The sequence below is a fragment of the Papaver somniferum genome, chromosome 5 (genome assembly GCF_003573695.1).
Source record: "Papaver somniferum cultivar HN1 chromosome 5, ASM357369v1, whole genome shotgun sequence".
Taxonomy (NCBI): domain Eukaryota; kingdom Viridiplantae; phylum Streptophyta; class Magnoliopsida; order Ranunculales; family Papaveraceae; genus Papaver; species Papaver somniferum.
The window spans coordinates 213,674,932-213,700,558 of NC_039362.1; the positions used below are offsets into that span (position 1 = coordinate 213,674,932).

The 25,627-nt window shown below is 37.1% G+C and overlaps 3 protein-coding genes across 3 annotated transcripts; 2 read left to right on the forward strand and 1 right to left on the reverse strand.

Annotated features, from left to right (window-relative positions):
- Window positions 1-17,728: 17,728 nt before the first annotated feature.
- LOC113278587 (MLP-like protein 43) lies at window positions 17,729-18,518 on the reverse strand. The gene is made up of 2 exons (XM_026527393.1): window positions 18,286-18,518; window positions 17,729-18,190 (listed from the first exon to the last, which is right to left on the reverse strand). The coding sequence occupies exons 1-2, from the start codon at window positions 18,470-18,472 to the stop codon at window positions 17,901-17,903; spliced, it is 477 nt and encodes a 158-aa protein (XP_026383178.1). The 5' UTR covers window positions 18,473-18,518; the 3' UTR covers window positions 17,729-17,900.
- A 665-nt stretch (window positions 18,519-19,183) lies between these two features.
- On the forward strand, window positions 19,184-20,368 carry LOC113280746 (putative disease resistance protein RGA1). Its single transcript, XM_026529333.1, has one exon. The coding sequence runs from the start codon at window positions 19,184-19,186 to the stop codon at window positions 20,366-20,368; it is 1,185 nt and encodes a 394-aa protein (XP_026385118.1).
- A 3-nt stretch (window positions 20,369-20,371) lies between these two features.
- On the forward strand, window positions 20,372-23,243 carry LOC113280747 (putative disease resistance protein RGA3). The gene is made up of 4 exons (XM_026529334.1): window positions 20,372-21,562; window positions 22,115-22,145; window positions 22,308-22,455; window positions 23,159-23,243. Exons 1-4 carry the CDS (start codon window positions 20,372-20,374, stop codon window positions 23,241-23,243), a joined length of 1,455 nt encoding a protein of 484 aa, XP_026385119.1.
- Window positions 23,244-25,627: the final 2,384 nt, after the last annotated feature.

The following is a 25,627-nucleotide window of genomic DNA, read 5'->3' on the forward strand; positions in this document are numbered from 1 at the left end:
ATCAGCTCCCAATTTCATCTCACACTCAAGGGCTACCCAGCCTCCCAACGATTCTGGCTTTTTTCTCCAATATTTTTCCCCGTTATAACTCTTTATTTTAATTACTGAAAATCAGAAAACAAAATTAAAATCCGAAAACAAAATTAAAATCATCTGAAATTAGTTTTCATTTAATATGTATGGAAGTTGGGAGGTAGATAAACAACTTAATGCGTTGATAGAAAAACGGTTGAGACATTACTAAATCTAATATCTTTCACCTCCATTTATTTCACACCTCACCGACTTATTGGTATATCCGTAGCCGCCATCGATTTCACCAGAAAATTCATCAGATTCAATTTGAGATTCAGTTGCAGGAAGCTTCATTAACAAAATTGATTCAACCAATTCTTATGTGACTCGTCAATTTATTAAAGATTTAATCTTAATTGAGTTATCACAGAAGGATCGAGTTTGATTAAAATTTCTGAATCTATCGATTTTCCTGGGTTATCTTCAGCTGATTATTAAGGTATTTCTTTTATTGTTTTCTTAATCGACAGTTTTTCAACATCTGGGGTTTATTAGTTTTAGAAATTGATGTTGTTGTGAATCGTATTCTACTGTAGTGTGTTGATAAATCTGTGGCTTTTTCAGGTTTAGTTGATAAAATTAGTGTCTAAGACATAATACTTTACTTGTTTGTAGGATGATAAATTTTGTAGATAAATCTTGGATGCGTATAACAGACATTTATATCCCATAATATAGATAAGGGGTCAGAAAATTCATTGATTTTGCAATGGAAAATGGTACTTGTGCAAAAACGTGTGCTTGCCCCATGTAGGAAGTGTGAAAATATACATCGACGTGGATTCTCGATTGTTAGGACACATCTGTATGAGCATGGTGTCGACAAGACATACACAACCTGGAGCTTACATGGTGAGAGAAAGGATGGTTCTTCAACAAGTCGTTCTAGGGGAACGCCGTACTCGAAGAAACACCTGATAAGCAATCGGATTATTTGAATTTGAATGATTTTATTGACTCTTCCTTTGGTATTCATCATGACCATGATGGAACACAAATTGGATAATCAGTCTTAGAAGATCCAGATGTCGAGAAGCATTATAATAGGTACAAGCCGTTAGCGGCAGAGAAGTTATACCCTGGGTGTGAAGACAATCTCACAATCCTCTCTGCTATGGTAGAACTGCATAATGTGAAGAAAAATTATAAAATTTCGGGTAACTGTGTCAACAGTTTGTTGGATTTGTTAAGAAATTGGCTTCCGAAACCTAAAAAGTTGCCCAAAAAATATGATGCTATGAGTTCAATGCTTAAGGATCTGGGGATGAAAGCGAAGGATATTCATGCTTGTGAGAATCATTGTATTCTGTATTACGAAGAGAATGAGGATTCAATAGAGTGTCCGGTATGCAAAACTCTGAGGTTTAAGTTGAAAGCTACCAAAGATGGTCCTGTGGTGACAAATGAACCTTACAAAATGCTGAGATACTTTCTTGTAGACGAAAAACTAAAGAAAATGTATTGTAATGACCCGTCCCTCCACCGATATTGTCCATACTTAGCCACTGCGGTCATCCGGCAGTGTGGGATTTTCAACGCGCATCGCTGCGGTAATCCAGCAGTAACTTCCCGGATGGTCACCCATCCATGGATTTCTCCCGCCCGAGGACGCTTAACTGCAGAGTTTTCTGCCAACTCTGGAGCCAATTGTGCTGAAAAGGCCTCGGTGTTTGGAAAGGACAAATCATTATTTATATTCCATTCGGCCAACCACCGCCGAATATCGGGGTTTTACAATACCACCACCATAAATTGTAGACGTCCTCGACTCCAGAATATATTCTCAAGACCATATCTCCGACGTTCTATGCCCCTCATGAGAAGCACCTGGACCAACCTCGTCCAGCGTACCTTCCCACCCTTGGAAAGTGACCCGTCGTCAGCTTTGATACCATTTGTAATGACCCGTCCCTTTACCGATACTGTCCCTACTTAGTCACTGCGGTCATCCGGCAGTGTGGGATTTTCAACGGGCATCGCTGCGGTAATCCAGCAGTAAAATCCTGGATGGTCACCCATCCCTGGATTGCTCCCCCCGAGCACGCTTAACTGCAGAGTTTTCTGCCAACTCTGGAGCCAATTGTGCTGAAAAGACCTCGGTTTTTGGAAAGGACAAATCATTACATATATTCCATTCGTCCAACCACCGCCGAATATCGGGGTATTACATGTATTCTCTACCTTGGATATCAGACACAATGATGTGGCACGATCGAGCGCAATTTTCATCTGAATATATGCGTCATGCTATCGATTCATCTCAGTGGTCATAAATGAAAATGAAGTTTTTGTTGTGCCGGGGAAGGAAGAAATGTTTGGCTTGGATATCAACAGATGTGTTTAATCCCCAAGGTGTACAGACTTTGAGTTGGAGTTGTTGTCTTGTGATCCTTGTGGTTTATAATCTTCCGCCTTCTATGTGTATGAAGTATGAATTCCAAATGATGACTCTGTTGATACCTGGGCGTAAGTCACCGGGACAATACATCAATGTTTTCTTGCGGCCGCTGGTCAACACGCTAAAAAAGCTTTGGCATCAAGGTGTACAAGCTTTTGATTATTTGAAAAGGGAGTATTTTACTCTGAAAGCAACTCTGATGTTTGGAATTCATGACTTGCTTTCTCAAGGTGTTTTAAGTGGATGTACCACTTATGGCTATTGTGCATGTGTTTGCTGCGCAGACAAAATTCGAAGTACTCATCTAGCTTACGGCAGAAAGATTGTGTACACTAACTATCATGTATTCCTCAAGAAAAGGCAACCTTTTTGGGGATGGGACTATTTTGGGATTAGAGACACAAGAGCATAAAAGTGAACCGCTGAGACTCACAGGAGCGCATTCTCTTGAGAAGTTGTCCGATGTTCATTACGAACCTGGTAAGTTAGTGGTCCGCAAGACAGGTAAACGAAAGAGATACCAGTCTGATGAAGAGGAAGGTGATTCTGAGCTTGTCACAGGTGCTTTCTTCAAGAAGTGTATTCTTTGGGAATTTGAGTCGTATTGTGCCTTGATTATACAGAATTGTGTCGACGTGATGCACACCGAAAAGAACGTCATGGAACACATTATCTATACTATCTTTGATAAGGATAATAAGTCTATTGTTGCATGGAACAATCGTGACAAATTGAAGGAGAATAAACTACACTGTGGAGAGTGGAAAGATAAGAAAAAATATAAAGGAGTAGAGATGGTTATGTTGTTTGTTTTGAGAAAAAAAAAAGAGAAAACCGATTTTTGTCAGATTCTTAAAGATCTGAAAGTTCCCATAGGCTTTTCGTCGAATATAACTAACAATGTAAATATGGAGAAATTGAACTTGAGCAGCTTGAAGTCACATGACTACCATGTGATTGTGGGGTACTTATTACCTGTTCTGCTTCAACATGCCTTTTTAGGAGAGAAATACTTGCATACTGCGCTTCAACAAGTCAGTTTGTATTTTATAATTTTGTGCTCAAAGGTGGTTAGCAGAGAGTATCTGAAGCAGGCTAAGTAGATGATTGCAGAGTCCATGTGTGTGCTCGAAAATTATTTCTCGACTGTTTTTTTTGATATAAGCGTGCACAACATGGTTTATTTGGATGATGAGGCCTTAGTCGTGGACCTGTTAGGTATCGATGGATGTACCCATTCGAAAGGTGAATTGCGATTTTACCATTTGTCCTTTATTTTTATTTATGTTTGTTGTTTTTGTACTGAAATTTAGATACACTGTGTTAGATTTTCTATGGAGCACATGAAAAATGCCGATCAAGGAGGTCACAAAACAAATTTGGATCCCTTCTTAAAGGATGAACATGAATTCAGCGATGTGGGTTCTGTGCTTGATGAAAAGTCAGTTCAGGTTAGCCCTATTCAGTGGGTGCAGATACGTCGGTGGGTAATTTTTCGGAATAATTCATAAGGTCTCGATGTTTATTACAGGTATTGGTTGTCCGTGTTTTGTTTGTATGTGGACAATGAATGGGTTATTCTATTTATATTTTAATACTATGTATGCTAAATGTGGGGATTATTGGGAGAAATGTGAAGCTGATGGGGTTTCAACGGAGGAAGTCGAGATGCAAACCAAGTTCCTTAGTTGGTTGTATGAAAAGGTTTGTATTGGTGCTCCTGTTTGTTAGCGTAGTAATGATGTAGTATGCTGATGTGTTGATTTTATTTTCGCCCATAGCTTAGATCAAACGACAAAACGGATACAGATCTGTGGCGTTACGTTATCCAGTGTCTCAGAAAGAGTACAAAAGATATCGTGTGAATGGATTTAGTTTTTTTTCCCAAGAAAAACAGCAAACGGCTAAGACCCAGGACAGTGGTGTCATCGTGGTTGCATCGACCACTTTTAGGAGCTCGAAAAGGGAAAAAAGCCATGTTACTATCCTAACCCGGTGGTATGGGGTGATCAGACAAATCCTAGAGTTGAACTATGGTACATTTAGAGAAACTGTCTTCTACTGTGATTGGGTGAAGGTAGAGAATGAAACAAAGGTCTGTCAGGATTCATATTTTCCTTTGGTAAATCTTTCAAGATTGAAAATCCATAGCAATATTTAGGACGAGCCCGTGACTCTCGCTGAAGAGGCTGCCCAAGTTTTCTACTCCAGAGACGTGAAACATCCAGATTGGTGTATTGTTATTCATACGCCGATAGGAATGACTGCAGATGTGGAAAAAGCAGAGATACCAGGTCGTGACAGTTTTCAAGATATTTTAGAAGAGGAAACACATCTACGTAAATTGCTAGAGCAAAAGAGTCTACCTAGATCAAAGAAATAAAAAATCTCCAATATATGTGCGATCAGTAAGTTTCCTTTATAACGTTGTTCTTGAATGTATGCAGATTCCAATTGCAAGATACTTTGAATTTGATCAGAGTAATGCTGGTCTTGAATAACAATTTGTTTTTTTTTTCGCACCCCCCCCCCACCCCCACCAATTTTTACAGATATTTTCTTATATATCCCTGTGTAAGTTACTTTATTTTTCGTCCCACTTTTTAGCCGCCCTTAAGTTAGAAGATGTTGTTTCCACCCAACATCTCCTTTTATGACTACCAAACAAACACTCCCTTTCCCAACAAAATCATCTTCTTTGGAAAAGTAGCTTATGTTTTCTACTCAGAGACAAAAAGACATCAGTTATTAGTTGCTCTTCAATAGTTCAGAAGCTGAAGTAAGTGGAAAAACAACAACAACATCATCTTCAATTTTAGTTGCTTCTGAATCTTTGAATAAACCATACTCTCCAATCTTTATCTACACAGGTACGGGTTTGTATTATTTTAAGTGTTGTTTTTCTTTATCTTCCTCTGCATGATTGCATAAAAATGGATTCTCTTTTTAATGATCCTTTTTTCTTTGCTGCAAAGAGAATGCAGAGAAGTGTAATAACACTTAATGTATTATTTTATTTTATTTTTACTCTGTTTTGTGTTAGACTATCTAGTGGAAACAATTTGTTTGTGTTGGTGGTGTGTGATTGATTTAAGAATTAAGTGTAAGCATGATATGGGTTTTGTTTGGATTACATTATTCTACTGTGCATATGTGTTTGATTTAAGTTTTGTGGTGGTTGTTAACTTTTTTTTCTATGGTTTGATCTGTTTTTTGAGTAAAAAATGCAAATTATTTCTGTTGTTGTTTCTAGGATTTGATCTGTTTCTGGTTGAAAATGCAAATTATTGTCTCTCTTGCAATGTATTTGGTTATGTTTAACACCCAAAGTAATTGTGTTGCAGCAATGCTTTCTATACATTGCTGTATGGCGTCAAGGAGGAGCCGCAGTCCTGATTCGTCACATGAGAGGGACAGAGACAGGAAAGGAAAGAAGCCTAAGATTTGTTGTTCGGATGATGAAGCAGAGGCAGACATCTCCAAGGATCCTCTTGCTGAGTCTTATAAACCGATCGAGCTCATGACGCCAGAACAGTTGAAACAACTCTAGAAGCGTGTGAACAACTTCGTCACATGACATGAAATAAGGATCAAAGTTAAAGAACAGTCCCACTGTGTGGGGGTGAATCATGAAGCTGGTTAAACAAGCGATACAGTGTTGGCCTTGCAAAGTTGTACCAAGCGAGGGAAAGAACTTGTACCAAGAGACACATTCTTTTCTGTACTTTCTATTAATTGGTGAGTAAAGTCTTGCTATATCAGTGTATTGTTTGTTGTCATCTTAATTTAACATATGAAACCATGTAAATTCCCAATGACAAGTCTTTCAAATATAAGCTTTTAATGCTTAGGTTGCCATGTTCATATAAAAATAGTGAGAATGTATGCATTAGATACTGCTAAAACACACAACCTTGTCATTTTCTTATAACATAAGGAACCATGTATGTTTTTTTTCCTCAAGAAGTTGTTTCAGTCATATATACTTAGGTGTTTGAATGAATGATGAGACAAATATTGGTTCAATTGGTTGGTCTATAATGGGAATGCATGTATTGCAAAATGACAATGAACATATAAGTGAATTGCCAAAATTACTGAATGAATCTTTCTCTCCTACGAGAGATGTTTCTAATTTGAGTTTTTGTTTCATTTTTGTTGTTTTGTCAGGATAGTGGAGTCGATGGCAATAGCTGATGCCATGAGCTGGTTAAGGCTACTCTGATGTCAAAAGACGACTTCTTTTGGCTGATAACAACTTTTTTTCAGCCAAGGTATAATGCAGAACAACACTTTTATATTTAGAAACTTCTCAAAAACACAACTCTGGTCATTTGATTATAACCATATAGGGAACCATGTATTTTTTAGGCTAAAACACTTCTTTCAATGTAAGTATGACAATTGTATATACTCGCATATGTGAATGAATTAGGACACAAACCTTGGTTCAATTGGTTGTTGTATGGATTTGTGAATGAATGAATTCCTTATGCTGCTAGAATAATAATGTATGTACTGTGGAATGAGAAATGAATTATGGGTTTCAGATTCAGTATTATAGGTTCATAAATGAATTGCAATGTAGCTTCATAAACTAATTGTATTGCAGCTTCAAAAATGGATTGCATTGCATTGCAGGGTCCAATTATGGGAGCTTATTTATAACAGTAAAAAATGTTTTTTTTTTTCTGAAAACTATTTTTTACAAACGTCGAATCAACATTATAATATTTGTTAATAATTAGCACACCTGGCAAATTCAATACTGTTACAATGAATTGTCAACGTCTAAAGTCGTTAGTCTATATGTTATAAGCGATAGACACGTGGCAGACGGCAAGCGTTACAGTCAACTGTTACAAATCGAATTGTTACATCCAGCTGTTATATCTGAAATGTTATAATCAATCATTAACGTTTGAAGTCGTTACTTTAAACGTTAGAAGACATTGACACGTGTCGTTCGGCAGTCGTTACACTTAGCTATCACGGTTCTGAATCGTTATAATAACTGTTAAAGCCAATCTGTTACAATCAACTAAACACCGATTAAAATCGTTGTTGTATCTGTTACAAGGAAGGACAGGTGGAAATAAATCAACCGTTAACCAGGCGCTTTTGTGACATTCTGTTTGCAACATTATAAAAAGCGTCAAAAAACAATATTTATTTGCGACGTATTATATGTCATACATATACCGTGTTAGGTAGGTACCAAAATCGTGTGGACCTATTACTTAACCACACCTGTATTAGTGTCGCGAATAAAAATTAAACTAAATTAAGTGTTAGGAATTAACCGATGGTGTTCTCCACAGTTTGGATCCGTAAAAAATGCATAGTTAATGTAAAATTCTCTCTCCTAAAGACACGTACACGTACTAAATTTCATAGGAAGATTGTGAATATTACACGTTCACTACTTTTTCCGGTATTTTAGTGTGGTTAACAAATAACTGACCACTAATCGTATCATGCAAATCAAAGAAAATATAAAACATAAAAGAAACATAACCGCCCAAAATATTTTGTTCCCTTATATTGTTTTGAGAAGAAATTTTTGACTTCCCATATCAGAGTAACCCTAAAATCTTAGCCCGTCTTCTTCTTCTCTGTTTCGTTCTGAATTCACGATCGATATGTTATCAAATCAAGCCGCCGCCGCCATCACCACCACCACCAAATCTTGTTTAACCACAGTAGTATCTCCTTCTCTTTTTATATTTTTGATTTTCTATTTCTTATTCGGGTATTTTAATTCTTAGTGAGAGAAAAACATTCCATGGAGACATTGGGCAAGGTAAGTTGCTGATCGCATAAACCTTTTAATTTTTGAGGAGTTTTTTTTTTTTTTTTTTTTTTTTTTTTTTTTTTTTTTTTTTTTTAAGTTTCTCTGTTAGCTAAAAAGTCTTTAGATTTTGGGGTTTTTCTTTTAGATTTAGTCAAGAACAAAGAGATGAAACAAAAAATAGTCTCGGGCCTATTAAATTGATGATCTTATCGATGTTCCCATCGCTATTCTATCTATTACTTTAAATCTCTAACATTATTACTTATTTGTATACAATGGGCATTGGTTTTCTATTTTACCGTCTGTATTTGGAATTCCTTTGACAAGTAAACAAGTGAAACTGATCTTTCAAGAGAAGAATATATTTGCAACTCAAAGAACTAATTCCATGTCCAGAACAACCACTATGAGGATGGTATTAAGATTTGGTTGCGAAAAAGCTAATTTGCTTTATTGTTGAGAGAATGCAATTTAGATCTAAAATGTATTAAAATTTTGTTCAAAGTTTTTGTTTTTTTTGGTTAAATTGTAATATTCTTTTTTATGGTTATCGTAATTTTGTAATTCTAAGAATATTGTAATTTTTGTATATTAGAAATATATGATCATTTTTACTTATTCATGTTCAATTTTGTCGCGTCTGCCCAGATTGCATAGATTCATTAACATACAAAAATTGAACATGAATTTTGTAAGTGTGATGCAATAGTGTATTAAAGAAAGACGTCTGTAATAGTGTATTCATGTTCAATTTACTTATTGTAAGTGTGATGCAATAGTGTATTAAAGAAAGACGTCTGTAATCTGCATTAACAAATTAATATTTTGTTAATAAAAACGAAAAATAAATTTGGAAATAAATAAATATTTCATTAATAAAATGGAAAAAACTGCTGATGTGGCACATAAATTATTCGTGACGCAAAAATATGTGTTACAAAAGTCCCACGGCATAAGCGACGCTTTTAGCGTCGGTCGGATTATATGCAACACCTGTTTTTATAACGCATTGACCGACAGCAAAAAAACGTCATAAACATATATTTGTGACGTAAAATCAAATATTTGTGACGATACTTTTCATTGAAAAGTCACCGTTACAGTATATGTTACACCAGATTGTTACAGACCAACCGTTACGATCCGCACAATAACGGCTATCTGTTACAACAAAATGACATCAGATAAATCTTGTACTGACTAGATAACTGTTGATGTATTTATTCCAACGATTGAAACCGTTATTAAGTAAATTTATTGTAACAAAATGAACCGTTGAGAAAATATTGTAACACTAATAATAACGGCAGATTCCAACGTTTTTTTTGACGTTACAATATCTAGATACTAACGTTTTTCCAACGTTACAAAATTCCCTGATTTCGTGTAGTGATTGTATTATGTTGTAAGTCAATTGGATATTGTATGTATCGCATAACAATGGCAGGAACATAGCTTGTGATATAAATATTTACTCAAGTATTACTAACACGTTAGGTTGAGCAGATAATACGTATCTTGGAAAGAGTATCTCTCCTTATTGTTTCTTCGTGCCTCTGCGAGATCTTTCATTGACTTACTTTCCTTTGCGTTCCTTTGAGGTTTTCTTCGCGTAACTTTTGACGTAGTTTCTTACAGGACTTATTTTGCCTCCTAGTAAGGTCTTATAGACTTCCCCGCATGTATAGAACTTAAAGGACTTATGGTCGTCTTGGTAGGGGTTTCAATATGTTGGGAGACAAAATCTCAGTTCCATGTGCACTTGCGAGCCATTGGACTTTCATCTCTCCTTATCATTGTTATCGTATTATTACCTCCTCATGTTGTATTTTCCACAATCCGGTAGGCCTTAAATACTCCTGTGAGTACAAGCCCCGAAACATTGCCGTATTGACACAATTAAGCTCCCTAATGGAGGGTGATGTTCCTTTAATTTCCCGCTGAGTTTCCCTTTGAAAGAGGTTACACCTAACCATTTTAGTTGGGCTCCTCTCATCCAGTTATGTGACAATCAGTTGTTTTCGTGATCTCATTCGCTCCGCCGATATGGCTTTTAGTTACAAGACCACACCCTAGGTGGGTGTGCTCGGAACCGAGTGTATCCAAGCCATGAACTCATTCTACTCCTCTGGTCATGTTTCTACACCCCATGCCGGAGATTTTATTCGTCGAGTTATTCGTTCTAAGTGGCCTCCAGCGGATAGGATTTTGTTTCGCTCCAATATTAGTAAACTTCTCCAGGATTTTCTCAATATGACGCGCATTAGGGCTTATGGTCTCCTCTCACACATTGTGCTTAAATCGCCTTTCACACAATTGTATGAACTAAGTTGACAAGCCAAAATTGGGTACCCAACCTACCTAAATAGAGCTCTTAAAATGTCACTTTGTTAGCCTCTAACTAGGTCTTACTTGGCTGTCATGAAGACTTTGTCTCCTACTTGTGACTTTTCGCTTTGCTAAAGAAGTGTTTTCATTTTCATTGGAAATATTTTATCGAGTAAATTTCTCATTTTTCGCTTTCTTCTAGCGATACTTAATATCACATAAGGATAATATTTCTTAAGATATAACCCGGTTCCATGGATGGGTGAGCGTGATTTTCCCTTCACTGTCAGTGAGCTCATATGTTCCATTTCCAACGATACTTTTGACGATATAAGGTCCTTCCCACTTATTCTCAAGCTTTCCTCCTGACTCTCTTTGGTATGGAGGGATTTCGCGCAATACTAAGTCTCCGACCTTAAAGTCTATTGGCCTGACCTTCTTGTTATACTCTCGGGACAGTCTTATGTGATAATTAACCATGTGTTTTAGCGAGACTTCCCTTTTCTCTTCCACGTCACCGAGCTTCGATAATATGAGATATGTATTAAAGTTTTTCTCCGAGGCTTCGTGCTTAGTGGTTGGTATGATGACTATTGTGGGTAATACCGCCTCCACACCATAAGTTAAGCAGAATGGGGACATTCAATAGCTTCTCTCCTTGTAGTTCTTTATGCCCATAGAGCATTATGAAGTTGTTCGCACCATCCTTTGTGGTTCCCATCAAGTTTTTTTCTTAGTATGTCTGCCAAATTTTTGTTTGTTGCCTCTGCCTGACCATTACTTTGTGGATATGGTGAAGTCAACTTTCTTCTCTGGATATTGAACGCGTTTAGTAGCATGGCGATATTTTGTCCTTCAAATTTCTTTCCATTATCCGACACTATATGTGTTGGGATTCCAAATATGCATATTATTTTCTCAAATATAAAGGAGAATACATCGCAATCCCTGATGTGTTGAGTAGATTTCTTCTCTAATCATTTTGTGAATTAATCTGTCGCGACAATCAGATATCCTTTGCGTCTGGGGTGTGGACTCTCTTTCCATACCGCTAGCACTCTTCGCATTTTCTAGCGATATCCTTTGCGTCTTCGTGCATGTGAGGCCAAAAGTAGCCTTTCCCTTTAGTCTTGTGTGCCAAAGATCTCGTGCCACAATGATTTCCAGCGTCTCCATAATGTATCGCCTTCATGATCTCAATACCTTCATCAGGCGATAAATACCTTAGGAGTGGTCCGATAAAATATCTTATGTATAACACTCCACCGCGCAGTTCGTAATTTTTGGATTTGCTTTTGACTTTATGTGCCTCTAGTATGTCGCGTGTTACTTCTCCGCTCTGCAGAAACTTGTGGATTTGAGCTCTCGAATCTGTCTTCTCGATTTCCTTCTCTCTGTTATCATCCTCCACATTCATTGTCTCCAAAGCTCGTCCCTTTATATTTATTGAAGGCGACATTAAGATTTCAATGCGAATGAATCTTTCCTCCAGGTTCACCATCATGGATGACCATGCATAGACAAACCTAATTGGTCATTTACTTGTTTTCAGAGCCGACTAAATTTCGCTATTGAATTTTTATTTTGAGATGATATTTGTTCCGATGCTAAATCATTATTTTTTCAGAGATAAAGAAATTTCGCGGCTAAAACTATTTAGGTGACGAATTTGTTGCTTCACTATAAATGTATTTTGAGACGAACAAGTTTCGCGGCTAAAACTATTTGTGTGATGATTTTATTTTTTTCATTATAAGTATATTTTGAGACGAACAAATTTTGCGACTAAAACTATTTTTTTGTGACGAATTTGTTTCTTCACTATAAGTATATTTTGAGACGAAGAAATTTCGTGGCTAAAACTATTTTATGTGACGAATTTGTTTCTTCACGATAAGTATATTTAGAGACGAAATAATTTCACGGCTAAAGCGATTTTAAGTGATAAAATATTTTCCTCACCAATAATACCTAGAGTGGAAAAATTCTTCATCACAAAATTAGTGAACAATGTTAATTTTATTTGCTCACGAAAATATAGTTTTGGTGGAAAAAAGACTTATGTCGCTAATTAAAAGAACTCGGTGACGATTTCTTAAGGACGTTACAGAACACTTTCAATGACTCGCTATAGGTGATGAAATTTTTTGCGCCGCTGAATTCTTTTTGCAACGAAGAAATTGATTTTCGTGACACAATATTTTTTCACTAAAGGCGACTTTTCTTGTAGTGGAAAGTGCGTCTGCATACCGGTTGTCCTTCTTAAAGTTATGTCTCTAGATGATTTTTGGGATGCGATCTGAATATTGTTTTGCCAATTGCGAATATCTTTGTAATGCGAGATCAGTTACTTTGTATCGCCCGTCCATATGGCGAACGACTAGCTGTGACTCATTAGTAAGTATGACATCGTCCAATCTTATTTCCACCGTTAATCTTTACCCATGTATCACTGCTCCGTAATCTGTTTCATTGTTTGTGGTTTCGTAGTCCAATATGAAACAATGTACTATTATTCCTCCTGTGGGAGAAATGAAAATGATCCCTGTTCAATTTCCTTGACTATTCATGGATCCATCCATGAAAATTTCCCATCTCTTGGGCTTGTCTTCTAGATCTGTACGATCTTCATCAACGTCCATCATATCACTTGCGACATTATCTTTTTCGAATGGAAATTCCGCAACGAAATCAACTATTACTTGAGACCTTGGCGAAGATAGAACTTCATAACTTATCACGAATTTTTCGGTTTGTGCGTTCCATCTCTCAATTATTCCCACTCTCTTGGAGGATTTCAGCACAGATTCAATGGGAGTTTTAGTCAGCACCTTGACTCTGTGTGCATGGAAATAGGTGCGAAGTTTTTGAGTTGCATAAACCAGTGCCAGTATCAGCTTCTCTATCTTGGTGTAATTTCGTTCCGCATAATTGAAGGTTTCGCTGATGTAGTAGATCGGCTTCTCCACCCCTTTGTCTGATCGAAGCAGCAGTACACTGAGGGCATATGGTATTGTGGTGAGATATATCAACAATTCTTCATTCGGCTCTGGCTTTTGCAGCGTTGATAGATTTTTCATATAATCTTTTATGTTTTGGAGGGAGGTTTCGCATTCTTGTGTCCACGTGAACTTACTTTCTTTCTTCAAGATATTAAAAAAGCTTTTTCATTTGTCAGACGAATTTTCCTAAGGATGTGATCAGACCATTTAGTTTTGCACGTCCTTAATAGTAGTTGTTGAAGGCATCTCGTGAATGGCTTGTACTTTAATTCCCTCTTTCGAGATGATATAACCCAGAAATTTCCCAGACGTAACCACAGTGACACATTTCACAGGATTTATCTTCATTTTAATCTTTCGCATTTGTTCAAATATATCCTTCAGATCCTTCGCGTGATCAACTGATTTTTTTCTTTTGACTAACATGTCGTCGACATAGACCGCCAAAGTAGTAGGTACCCATGGCTTAAATACTTTCTCCACCATGCATTGGTATGTGTCCCCCGGATTTGTTAATCCGAAAGGCATTCTTGTGTAGCAGTACAAACCTCTTGGAACGAAATTTTTTATGTTCTCCTGATCTTCTTCTCCTAAGGGTATTTGGTTGTATCCTGAGTAACCGTCCATCAATGATATTCTTTCACACCCTGTGACCGACTCCACCGTTTGAGGAATGTATAGAAGTGGGTAACTATCTTTTGGGAAAGCTTTGTTTATGTCGGTGAAGTCAATGCAAATGCGAATATTTTTTTTTTTTTTGGGACTATCACCATGTTTGCGACCCATTTTGCATACTTCGCGGGTCTTATTATCCCTGATTCGATCATTTTTTGTAGCTCTTCATCTATTTGCTCTTGATATGCCATTGCTATTTTTCGTACCTCTGCCTAACTGGTCTTGTTGTCGGGTTGATGGATAACTTATGGCAAGCAAGGGAGGGCTCTATGCCAGGCATTTCTCCCATACTTCATGCGAAAACATCGCAAACATTTTAGCAGTTGCACTAGATTCCCTTCTTCTTATTATTCCATTGTGGTTCCGATTTTTACTATTTTTGGTTCAGCCTCCGTTCCCAGGTTGATGTCTTTCGTGAGCTCTTCAGCAATAAAACTTGGTATGGGTTCTCCTTGCGGTGTTGGCTCATTTAATTGGTGTATTAGTTCTCCTTTCCATTATGGATTCCTCTTTGAATTCCTTTTCCTTCGGTCGCCTTCACCATGTAGATTTGGAACTATTTCTCCTTCTTTGCCTCTTTCGCTCTCTTCTTCCTGTCTTTCTTTCTCTGTTTTCGCCCTTCATTCTACTGTACGCTGAGGTCCTGGCATTTTTTCTCCTGCGCAGTATATCCGTTGATTTTTCCTATCCCCTATGGAACAGGAAATCGAACACGTTGGTAAAAAGTCGATGCTGCTCCTCTAACTTTGTGTATCAATGGTCTTCTGATGGTCGCATTGTAAGTAGTATCCACATCCATAACACTGAATGCTACCACCGTCTCTAGAGATTTTATACGAATAGTCGCCGTGATTTCTCCCTTGGGTTTTGTTACCACACCGTTTGAATCCTAAAATGTTGTATTCTGCTGGGGAGAGACTTGAACCATTGTATCTCATCAGCCTTAAATGTATGGTAGAATAATATGTCTGCTGAACTCCCGCTACCTACTGATATTTTGTGGATCGCCCAGGTTGGTACCTTCTTTTTCACGCTATTTGTATCTCTGCGATCTTGCTCAATCGTCATGGTTAATTATGATTAGACTTTCTGTATGCGGTTCTCCACTTCCAGGGGCGTCTTCGGCGCTTAATGCGATCAGTTTTTTTGCCAATCTTCTAGGGGTAAGTTCTCCTCTCTAGGATGTATTTCTTTACCGTTAATGTCCCGCTTGTTGACTCTCCTTAGTAATTTTTCGTGAAATTCTTCAACCTCCTTTGTGGTTGATATGGTATAATTGCATTTTTGATGCCATGTGTTTCTTCTTATTTGTACATGGATTTTGTTTTCGCTCAGAGACGTTTTCCTCAAATGCTCGCATTGATGATTATTTTGGAGTGTTCTCCTTTCACTCTAGTTTCTTCTATTTCTTCTTCTCTCGTATCGACGCACCTCATCCCACAATTGTTTATCTATCCGTTCTGCCCTCTCTTCTCTTTCAATATCTCTTTTTCTGCGATATCTTTTTTAATTTTCCCCGTATTCCATCCCCAATTCGTATCTTCTTCAGGTTATGATTCTCTATCATTAGCCTCCCATGCTTATTTGGAAGATCTACTCGTTCTGCAGTCAGCATCTTTTCTTCTTCCCTCAATTGCGCGATTTTCTTCTCGTGCTCTCGCTTGGTGATAGTCGTTTCTTCATCTTGGTTCTTATTATTGGATTATTTTCCTTTCTTTTTATTATCTAAGTCATATTAATTAACTCAAACATTAATGATATTATTCACCACTTTTACAATTGTATGATCTTTAAAACTCTTTATAATGAATATGTGTTGCTCTTTCAATGGATGCAAGCTAAGTTTCGTATACAACAATGGAGAAATACAATAATGAAAGCTAAGTTCTAAGATGGAACTTGTTTACTTTCCTAGCTCATATCTCTCTCTCTGGTAGATTTCTAAGTCCTTATATAGGCAAATTTACTAGTAGAAGACAACCATGATTCACGTGTATGATCACAGTTGACTGATTCTATTTCAATTTTTTTTATGCGTCAGTTTTTTGAGAAGTTGTCATTGTTTGTGGCGTTATCTGTGGATTCTTCGTGCTATTCCTTTGGAGTTGGTTTTCGTGCTATTTTCATCGTGTAATTACCTTTCCGCGCTCTTTTCTTATTACTGCTTGACTACCCTTCGCCTTGTCTTCTAATAATTGTTATGTATTCGTTCTTAAAACTGTGTTATTTAAAGCGAAATTGTATGTTTTCCTTGCGCGATACCGCACCTACAATTGCATCTAAATGGAAAACTCTTCCACTATAAGATGTCAACGAAGATTTCAGAAGCATACAACAGAAGCTGTGCACAATTGAAGCTCTAGTTTAGTTATCTATCTAGCATTTCTTTTTTTGTGAATCGCGATCAGTCACTAGCTACACGGTTCCTTTTAGGATTTTTTTTTTTGCGGCCTTCGGCCTCTTTGTACTATAGTAACATTCCATCCCTACCCATCGTAGAATTCTACGAAAGTGCTACAATACAACACTAAAACTCCCACGACTGCCACTTGTGTGGTGAAGAGTCTGAAGACCGCGATCGCCACTTGTGTGGTGAAGAGTATCGTGTAATGAAAAGATAATGTATTGATTTTTAAGAAACTAAAACGCTGGCCGCTGGGCAACAATAATGCACCTACCAATCAAAAACACATCTTGATAGATACCTTCTTAAGTAAATTCTACAGGACATGGTAAAAAAAATTGGTTTCGTACTTTTCCGATATGATTTTGCATTTCTGTGATCTTTTATTTTCGGTTTTAAAATCATTATAACCTCGAATTACTATTACTGAAAAGGTTCCTTCGATTACAAAAAAAAAAAAAAAAATCTAAAATTTAGAAAAAAAAGAAATTGCTGGTAGGCAAGCACAACAACCTGTTTAATTAATGTAGTGGCATGTCGTTGGAGCTTAGCTTGTTAGGCTTTCAACTAGTTAATGTAATATTCTTTATCCAATAATAATATATGAAATTTAAAAAAAGAATCAAAAAAAAAGAAAGCTATTACTTTCTTGGTGCACAAAAACATCAACAGATCGTCGCATGAGAACTGAAAATCCTACAGATCTACAAAGCCATAAACAGGTTGGAATATCAACAGTTAGTGGAAAACCTAGATATGAAATTGACACAATCTATTTTCACGTGTACAAGACAGTTAACTAAGGCGCCAAACAAGTATGATAACATTATCTTAAAAAATCTAATTCATTACTTTATTAAGTTAGTAAACGTCTAAAATTGTTTTTATTTATTTTTTTATTAATAAAGAATTTGATGCTAGCGTTTTTTCAACTCAGATTACTGGTATAATTACCTAACACTTTTATCACTGTATTACAGTGACACCCGCTAAATGTCTGAAATTTAAGTTCACAGAATCACGATCATTACAAAGAAACGACGAGCAAAAAGTTATCCAGTGTTGAACTTACGTTAAGGCGGAAGCATACTGCTACTGAAATCAACCCAATTAATTTGCATTTATTTGGATAGTGATTATAGATTAATCAGCCTTTATTTAGATACACCTAGTTTTAAAACAACACAACACCCAATTGTCTTACAAATTGCATGTTTCCACTCTCTATGCTTTCTTTAGCAAATGGATATTCATTTCAGTAGTAGCTACTTCACATGCCTTGATGATTTCTGTCGGATCAATCACATCTTCGTTAGCTTTTTCATACTCTACAGACCACTTCACTAAACTGGTACCATCAGTGGTACCAGACTTGGGAGTAATATCCAATTTGAAATCAAAACTATTAAAGTTTTTCATGACATCTCCTTCAAAGACAGTGTATGTATTCGACCTATTTTTGTTGTCGACCTCCGTTATCTTCTGCTTGGTCAGGATCGCTGATCCAGCATGATCTGAGATTATTAACACATAAATATCATAGTCGTCAATATATATCTGATAAATGATCTAAAATGCATATAAATAAACCGGATATTTAGTTCCTTACGAGGTACGGCTTTCCACACAAAGCCAGTGCCTAAACGAACTTCTCCATCTCCAATAACTTCAACGCTGTGAAAGGCTTTTGGAAGATACTTTGGCAGTTGGGGTGCATCACGGGTAAACATGCGGTACAACTTGTCTGGACAACACTTGACCTCTTGCACAACCTCAAGTTTTTGAATCTGAGCCATCGTATAATAAAATAATCCTAGAAAGCTGGTTGCGATATGGTGTTATACCTATTTATAAAGAACAAGAAAGTACATATTAGGACTACACATAATAAATAATTAAGTTATAAAATTGGATGGAACAAATTATTAAGGCAATCTTAAAGAATCCATTCAAAATTCAATTAAATTAGTGTTTTGGAATGGTCCATACAAAGCCTTCATTATCTGCAGCTTGGTCCAACTAATAAAGGATATTGATTCAAAGTTCTTATCGACTCTTATCTGGAATCTGATTCCTGCACTAGTGTGATGAATCATAGTGGAGAGAAGGCAATGATCGAGTGCATGTGGTATGCAACACGTGTAGGGAGTGCAATGACCCGGTCTAGTTTTTCATTTTGGTTTGCTGGGAAACTACATTTGATTGTGTTGTTTATTTTTTTTATTTATGTATGTATAACATGTATTGGCCGGGAGGAGCCGTTGCAATACCAAATGAAGAGTTGGTGGAAAATGTAGACACCTGTCTCGACATACAATCTATTTTCACGTGTACAGTACCCTTAATTAAGGCGCCAAACAAGTATTAACCATTTTCTTCGAATATTTTATTCATTTTCCTCGTACCTGGGACTAAATTAGTCGATGTCTGAAATTTGAGTTCTGAAGAATCACAACCATTACAGAGAAAAAAAGAAGAAAAAAATCAAACTGTGTTGAATTTACGTGATGGCGGAAACATGTCTAAATAACACTACGACTGAAATCTTGCAGAAATTACGTTCAATTGCATCTAAAGGGAAAACTCTTCCACTGTCAGATGTCAAGGAAGATTTCAAAAGCATACAACAGAAGTTGTGTACAATTCAAGCTCTAATTTCCGATGCCCTTCATCGCCAAGACGATAAAAGCGTAACATTATGGTTGGAAAAGCTCAGATGTGTTGTGTATGACACAACTGATATACTTGATGAGTTCTTGTACGAAGCTCATAGATGTGAAATCCAGAACTCTACCGGGAACAAGGTACATGTCACCAATTTCTTTGTAGCTTCAGATTTGCTTCGTGTGTTTTCGCATAAAATTTGTGGTATTGATCAAAGGATGATTGATGCATCAAATGGTATGAATGGATTATGCTTGAAAATTAGTGATGGGTCTTTGCATACTATTGGAGGTAAAGATAGTCGAGAAACTTCTATGTTTGTAGACGATTCGGATATTGTTATTGGTAGAGAAAGTGATAGATATAAGGTTGTTGAGATGTTGCTGAAGGTTAACTCCTTGGATGAGAGGGTATCTGTAATTCCTATTGTCGGTGGTGCAGGAATCGGGAAGAAATATTTGCTTGTTATAGACGACGTCCAAGATAAGGATTTGGAGACGCTTTTTGAGATGTTGAATCAATTGTGCACTTTTGGTGCAAAAGGAAGCAAAATCGTGTTTACAGCTCGGAGTGATGATGTTGTCAGGGGGAAATTTACATGGCCAGCATACAAATTGCAGAAGCTGACGGAGGATGAATGTTGGTTTCTTTTCAAACAAAGGGCTTTCTGGAGTGCTGATGGAGAAAAGGAGATCCCAAATTTGGTTGCGATAGGCAAGGATATTGCAAAGAAGTGTGATGGGTCGGCAATGGTGGCAAAATCTTTGGGAGGCTTGATGCACTCTAAGAAGGAAGAGCATGAATGGTTGTCTGTCAGAGATAGTCATATTTGGGGTTTAAACTATGGAGATGAAAATGAAGTTTTGAGGGCACTGAAACTGTGTTATGATCATCTACCATTGCATTTAAAACAATGCTTTGCATATGGTTCGAAATTTCCTAGAGGTTGGAAAGTTGAGAAAGAAACGTTGATTCAGTTATGGATGGCAGAAGGATTCCTTCAGCGACCATGTGACAATAATGGCTGAGGAATGGCAATGGAGGATATTGGTAAAGAGTACTTCAACAGTTTGTTATGGAATTCCTTCTTTCAAGTTGCTGAGAAAGATAGGTTCGGAGAAATCAAAGTGTGCAAAATGCATGCTCTTGTGCATGAACTTGCATTAGCTGTTTCAGGTACTAATGACTGTGCAGAAGTAAAGGCAGACGAAATTTCAAATGTATCTGATGCGAGACGTTTATGGGTTTTTGATTCTGACAAAGAAACAGATGTGCATTCACATTCTTTTGAAAACGAGAACAAATTACGAACTGCTTTGACGAACATCGAATGTGTTTTCATTTTTAATAAGCATTTGCGAGTGTTAGATTTAAGCAAGGCTTACATTCCAGAATTTCCGCCATCCATCAAAATCTTGAAAAATCTACGGTACCTTGATGTTTCAAATCCTAGAATATGTGTATTACCTAATTCCATCTGCAGCCTCAACAACTTGCAAACTTTGAAGGTAGGCCCAAGTCTCTCACAGCTTCCGAAGGACATGAAAAAGTTGATTAACCTGAGACATATTATAATGGATAATCGTGTCTGGGGTGAATTTCCAGTAGAGATGGGTCGATTAAGATGCCTCCGGACGTTACCATTATTTAGAGTAGGCATAAATAACCGGTGTGGTATCGGAGAGTTGGAAAAGTTAAACCATCTTGAAGGGGATTTAATGGTCTATAATTTAGAGAATGTCAGAGATTGTAATGATGCTGTGAGATCAAACTTGATGGGGAAGGAAAAGATTTGCAGATTGGGTCTATTCTGGAATCGAAGAAACGGCAATGGTGAATGCAACGATGAGGTGGTGCTGGAAGGACTTCAATCTCACTCCAATTTGAGATCATTGCAAATAGGTAACTCTATGGGCTTGAATTTTTCAGCATGGATGACTAGCAAGATATCTTCGTCTCTCCGAAACCTGGTAGAGATCAATTTACAGGATTGCAGAGGCAAACAGATTCAAGGGTTTGGACAGCTAGGAAAACTGAAAAGGCTCACATTATCTCGAATGTCTGATCTAGTAGACTGGGTGGAGCCACCACCAACATCACATTTTCCATCATTCCCTTGTCTGGAGAACCTGACTATTCATTTGTGTTACTATTTAAAGACGACGCCAACTTATTTTCCTTCACTGAAGTCTTTAACAATAGCATACAGCGAAGCCGGGACGGTAAGTTTACTTTTGAGAAGCAACTTGACTTCTCTTACTTCTTTTGAGGTAAATAGAATTTCAGAACTCACATCTCTTCCGCAATCAATACTACAACCTCGCCTCGAATCTTTCAAGATTTTGAATTGTCCCAAGTTTCAAGGTTTTCATCCAAACAAAGAAGCGGATGGTGGGCTGCAATCGTCAAACCATAACATCTCTAGTTTCTCACCAAAGATGGAGGTCCAAGGCTTGAATTCTCTCAAAAGACTAGTTATACAATGTTGCAAGGATTGGAAGATTTTTCCCGATTCTATGCTGCATTTCATATCTCTAGAAGAACTTGAAGTTAGTTTCTGTTCTGACAATCAACATTCCATCCATATTCTTTCTCGGATACAGAAGAGGAAGACCAAGAAGAGTGTGCTAACATCCAGCAGCGATTTCCTTCGCTTCGAAAGTTAAAGATTGATAGAGGATGTAGTCTCGAAACTCTACCTAAACAGATTCAATACCTCACCACACTACAAGAATTGGAACTTCGATTTGTGGATAATTTGGTGTCTTTGCCAGATTGGTTGGGAAACCTCTCATTACTTCAGAGGTTTGAAATTTATAGCTGCAGCAAACTGATGAGCCTTCCTTCTGAGGCAGCAGTGAAACGTCTCACTTCCCTCCTTACGCTTGCACTTCGTGGGTTTCCCGGAAACCAATCATTTTTTTCCAGTAGAAGGTATACAGTATCTCATTTCACTTCGGAATTTAGAACTTGATGGATGGTCACATTCGAGTTCACTGCCTCACCAGCTTCAGAACCTCACAGCATTGCGTGAGTTAGCACTGCGGAACTTGAGGGATTTAGAGGCTTTGCCTGATTGGATAGGAAACCTCAAGTCTCTTGAATACCTGCAGATGTATGGTTGTGATAATGTGACATGTCTTCCTAGTCTCCCGAATCTACAACGTTTGGAAATTTATGGATGTCACCTGCTAGCGGAAGGATACAACAAGGAAAGCGGACCAGAGTGGAAGACAATCTCCCACATAAAAGAGATCTTTATTCCTATGTTGTGTGAGGCGCAAGGCAAGGCGAGGCGCCAAGCCAGCCACCTCACGCATTAAGCGCCTCGAATGGAAGGTGTTCCTCTATGACGTGGTACTAGAAAATGACAGGTTTTATTTCAATGTGGTTATTTTTTATGTAGTTGGCCACTTGTACGTGCTAGTCGAAGTTTACATTTACAAATTTCTAAAGATCATTTTCTGTCTTGAATTTGCTCGGCCACTATGATGCCATGATTTAGCTCTGCAGTCGATTAAACTCGTGAATCAATGCGGTCCTCAAGTTTGAATCCTACAGATTACCGAGTAGGATCAGATAAATTCCAAGCTTCACTTTTGTCTGTTACAATTGAATTCAAAAGCAGTACTTATCTTTAAGTATCCATTGAAACTTGAAACGATGAATCATATTCATTAATAACTGAACCATGACAGTGTTTACTCTGTACACAGGATCAGAGTTTACTACATAGTCTTCTGCGTTATGTTTTTCCCAATACTTGTTTAGCACACCCGTTTGCCTGTTTTCCTCTCTATTAACATGGGTAAATGCAGGCAGTTCATCCGCACCTCACTTGCAACCGCCAAGGAGGAAGTATTGATGGCTAAGTCAACCGGTTTGGCTACTTGGTCATGTTGATCAAGTCTTTAAAACAAGACAAAAAATTGTGAAGTCAGAGTAGGGCTACTTCTTTGCTAGTTGAATTCGTGTCAGATCATGATGACAATCTTTTATCTATTTTGTTTTTCTTAATTATTTAAGCCTTTGCTATTTGCTGTTCTATCCAATGCAATATATGCTATAATAATCATTCATAGTATCGTTTTTTTGAAAAACACAGAACATAACAAAATAATAAAATACTCCCTCCGTTCTTTTTTAATAGGCCAGATTTGTTTTTAGCGAAATTTAAGGAAATTAAGAGAACTAATCATTGAAAGTGGTTCTCATGACACTTGTCAATAAAAGAAGTGAAGTGAAATGGTCCCAATGACACTTGTTAGCAAAAGAAGTAAAGTGAAGTGGTCCACATGACACTTATCATCAAAAGAAGTTAAGAAAAAAGTGGTCCCAAAAAATAAAATAACATTTGACTTTCCCAATTAGGAAACTGGCCTATTTTTTTGAAACTTTTATCTGTAGAAACTGGCCTATTAAAAAAGAACGGAGGGATTAACATTTAAAGACTGTTGTCATACTTGTATCTACTATAGCCTAATCCTCAACTTTGGTCAGCTCAAGTTCATTTTCTCAAGTTGGTTACCTCCTCTACATTCTTTGTACTATTGAACCCTGCTCTTGAACTATCGCATTCTCGTGCATTATGTATCCACCTACTATTCCATATGATGTTGAGAAAATTAAAGCATAGTCAACTTCCAACACCTTCTTAATTCTATTTTTTAAAACACAAGTAGAACCTAACCCTTGCACTAGTAGCTCCTAGATGATTTAGCCATCTTCTACTTTCTAACGAATTAGTCTAAACCTAACTTGATTTTTTTTTTAAATTTATTTTTAACGATAGTTTTGTTAGCAGCCAAATTCTGAACCTTGGTTTAATCGATAGAACCAGTCCAAATTGTCTGGAGCTGTCATAGTAAAATTTTATTAGTAGAATATTGCTGCAAAATGCACGCCACATTATGAAAGTTTTACCTACTATTTCTGTTTGCTCACCTTGACATCTTACTAGTAAGAACTATTAGCCTCCAACTTGTGCGGAACCAGAAAGGAACAAGTCCGCTAGTTATCCCTATACACACTTCCAAGATTTTTTTGTGCATATTTTAACAAAACCACTTAGATTTGTGGTGATTTTTATTAACCCTTCTTACGTCCAGTCACGGAGAAATGTTATGTTAAACAGATGTTTATGATCATAAAATAACCACGATAAGAAGTAGTCAGGATCAAGGAACCAAGATATGAACCCAAAATGAGCCCCATGATCTTATAAATAACAAAACGTCGGGATCAGTTTCTTTCTTTTTCATTTTCAATCTGCTAATGCGATGGTCAACAACTCCAATAACATGTAAAAACAAAGTATTGAGCTGATTGAATAAACTAAAGATGATGTGCTCATTTCACCCACCAGCTGCCTTTCCCAATTGTTTAATAACTCGTATGTCCCAACCATATCTTAAGCCAATCTCTATGGTCCCATAATACAGAGGAAACAAGTCACACAGGATGCTATTTTGTCATAAATTAATCAAGCAAGTTTTATCAAATTAACAAGATGTTTGGCTTTTTTCTGATTCAACTAATTATCTGGATTTGTATTATTACGTATGATTCAAGTAAATTTTGATTAGTAAAGTTATGAAAAACTTTTGAATCCAGTTAGACATATACCAAACGAGTCAGGTAGAAAGTGACACCAAACTCAAATAGACCTTAACCAAATTTATCAGTCAAAATTAGACCACAAGCAAGATATTAGGGAAAGAAAAAAAAAAAAAAAAAGATAATTTGACATCTAAAAATTGAACCCAACATAATATCCAACGAGACCTTAACAATGAAGGTGTATATTTCAAACAGTAATAGAAAAACAAAAGCAACCACTGATCCCCACCATCCAAAAAATACCCATGTTCGGATCTCACGTTGCTTATTTACACCATGTTTATTTACTCATGATTCATCTGAGTCGTCTGGATCTGAATCATCTGGATCTGAGTGAAATCACCTGACTCATCTGGATCTGAGTCGATATGTTTGTTTTGAGTCAGATCTGACTCATCTGACTCGGAAATAAGTGAGTCAGTGGTTTGGTCCCATGAATCAGGGGTATTTTGTTACCTGACTCAAATGAATCCGAGTCAGGGATTATGTCTGAGTCAGAGGTCGAGTCAGATCTGACTCAAAATGGAAGACAAACGGTCTGACTGTTGACTCGGTCCGAGTCAGGAGTTGACTCAGATTCAGACGGCGAGTCAGCTTCAAACAAACAAGTTCTTAGTCTCAAATGTAACCATTTATTCTCATCCAACTTTTCTTTGAAAAATGGATGA

Bases quoted from the DNA above. Each gene is read 5' to 3' on its own strand.
- LOC113278587 (XM_026527393.1), bottom strand. From the start codon at position 18,472: ATGGCTCAGATTCAAAAACTTGAGGTTGTGCAAGAGGTCAAGTGTTGT. The intron at 18,191-18,285 runs GTAAGGAACTAA...TAATAATCTCAG, and splicing joins TGTGTGGAAAGCCGTACCTC to ATCATGCTGGATCAGCGATC.
- LOC113280746 (XM_026529333.1), top strand. From the start codon at position 19,184: ATGGCGGAAACATGTCTAAATAACACTACGACTGAAATCTTGCAGAAA.
- LOC113280747 (XM_026529334.1), top strand. From the start codon at position 20,372: ATGGCAATGGAGGATATTGGTAAAGAGTACTTCAACAGTTTGTTATGG. The intron at 21,563-22,114 runs GTAAGTTTACTT...TGTCTTTGCCAG, and splicing joins CATACAGCGAAGCCGGGACG to ATTGGTTGGGAAACCTCTCA. The intron at 22,146-22,307 runs GTTTGAAATTTA...TTCGGAATTTAG, and splicing joins AACCTCTCATTACTTCAGAG to AACTTGATGGATGGTCACAT.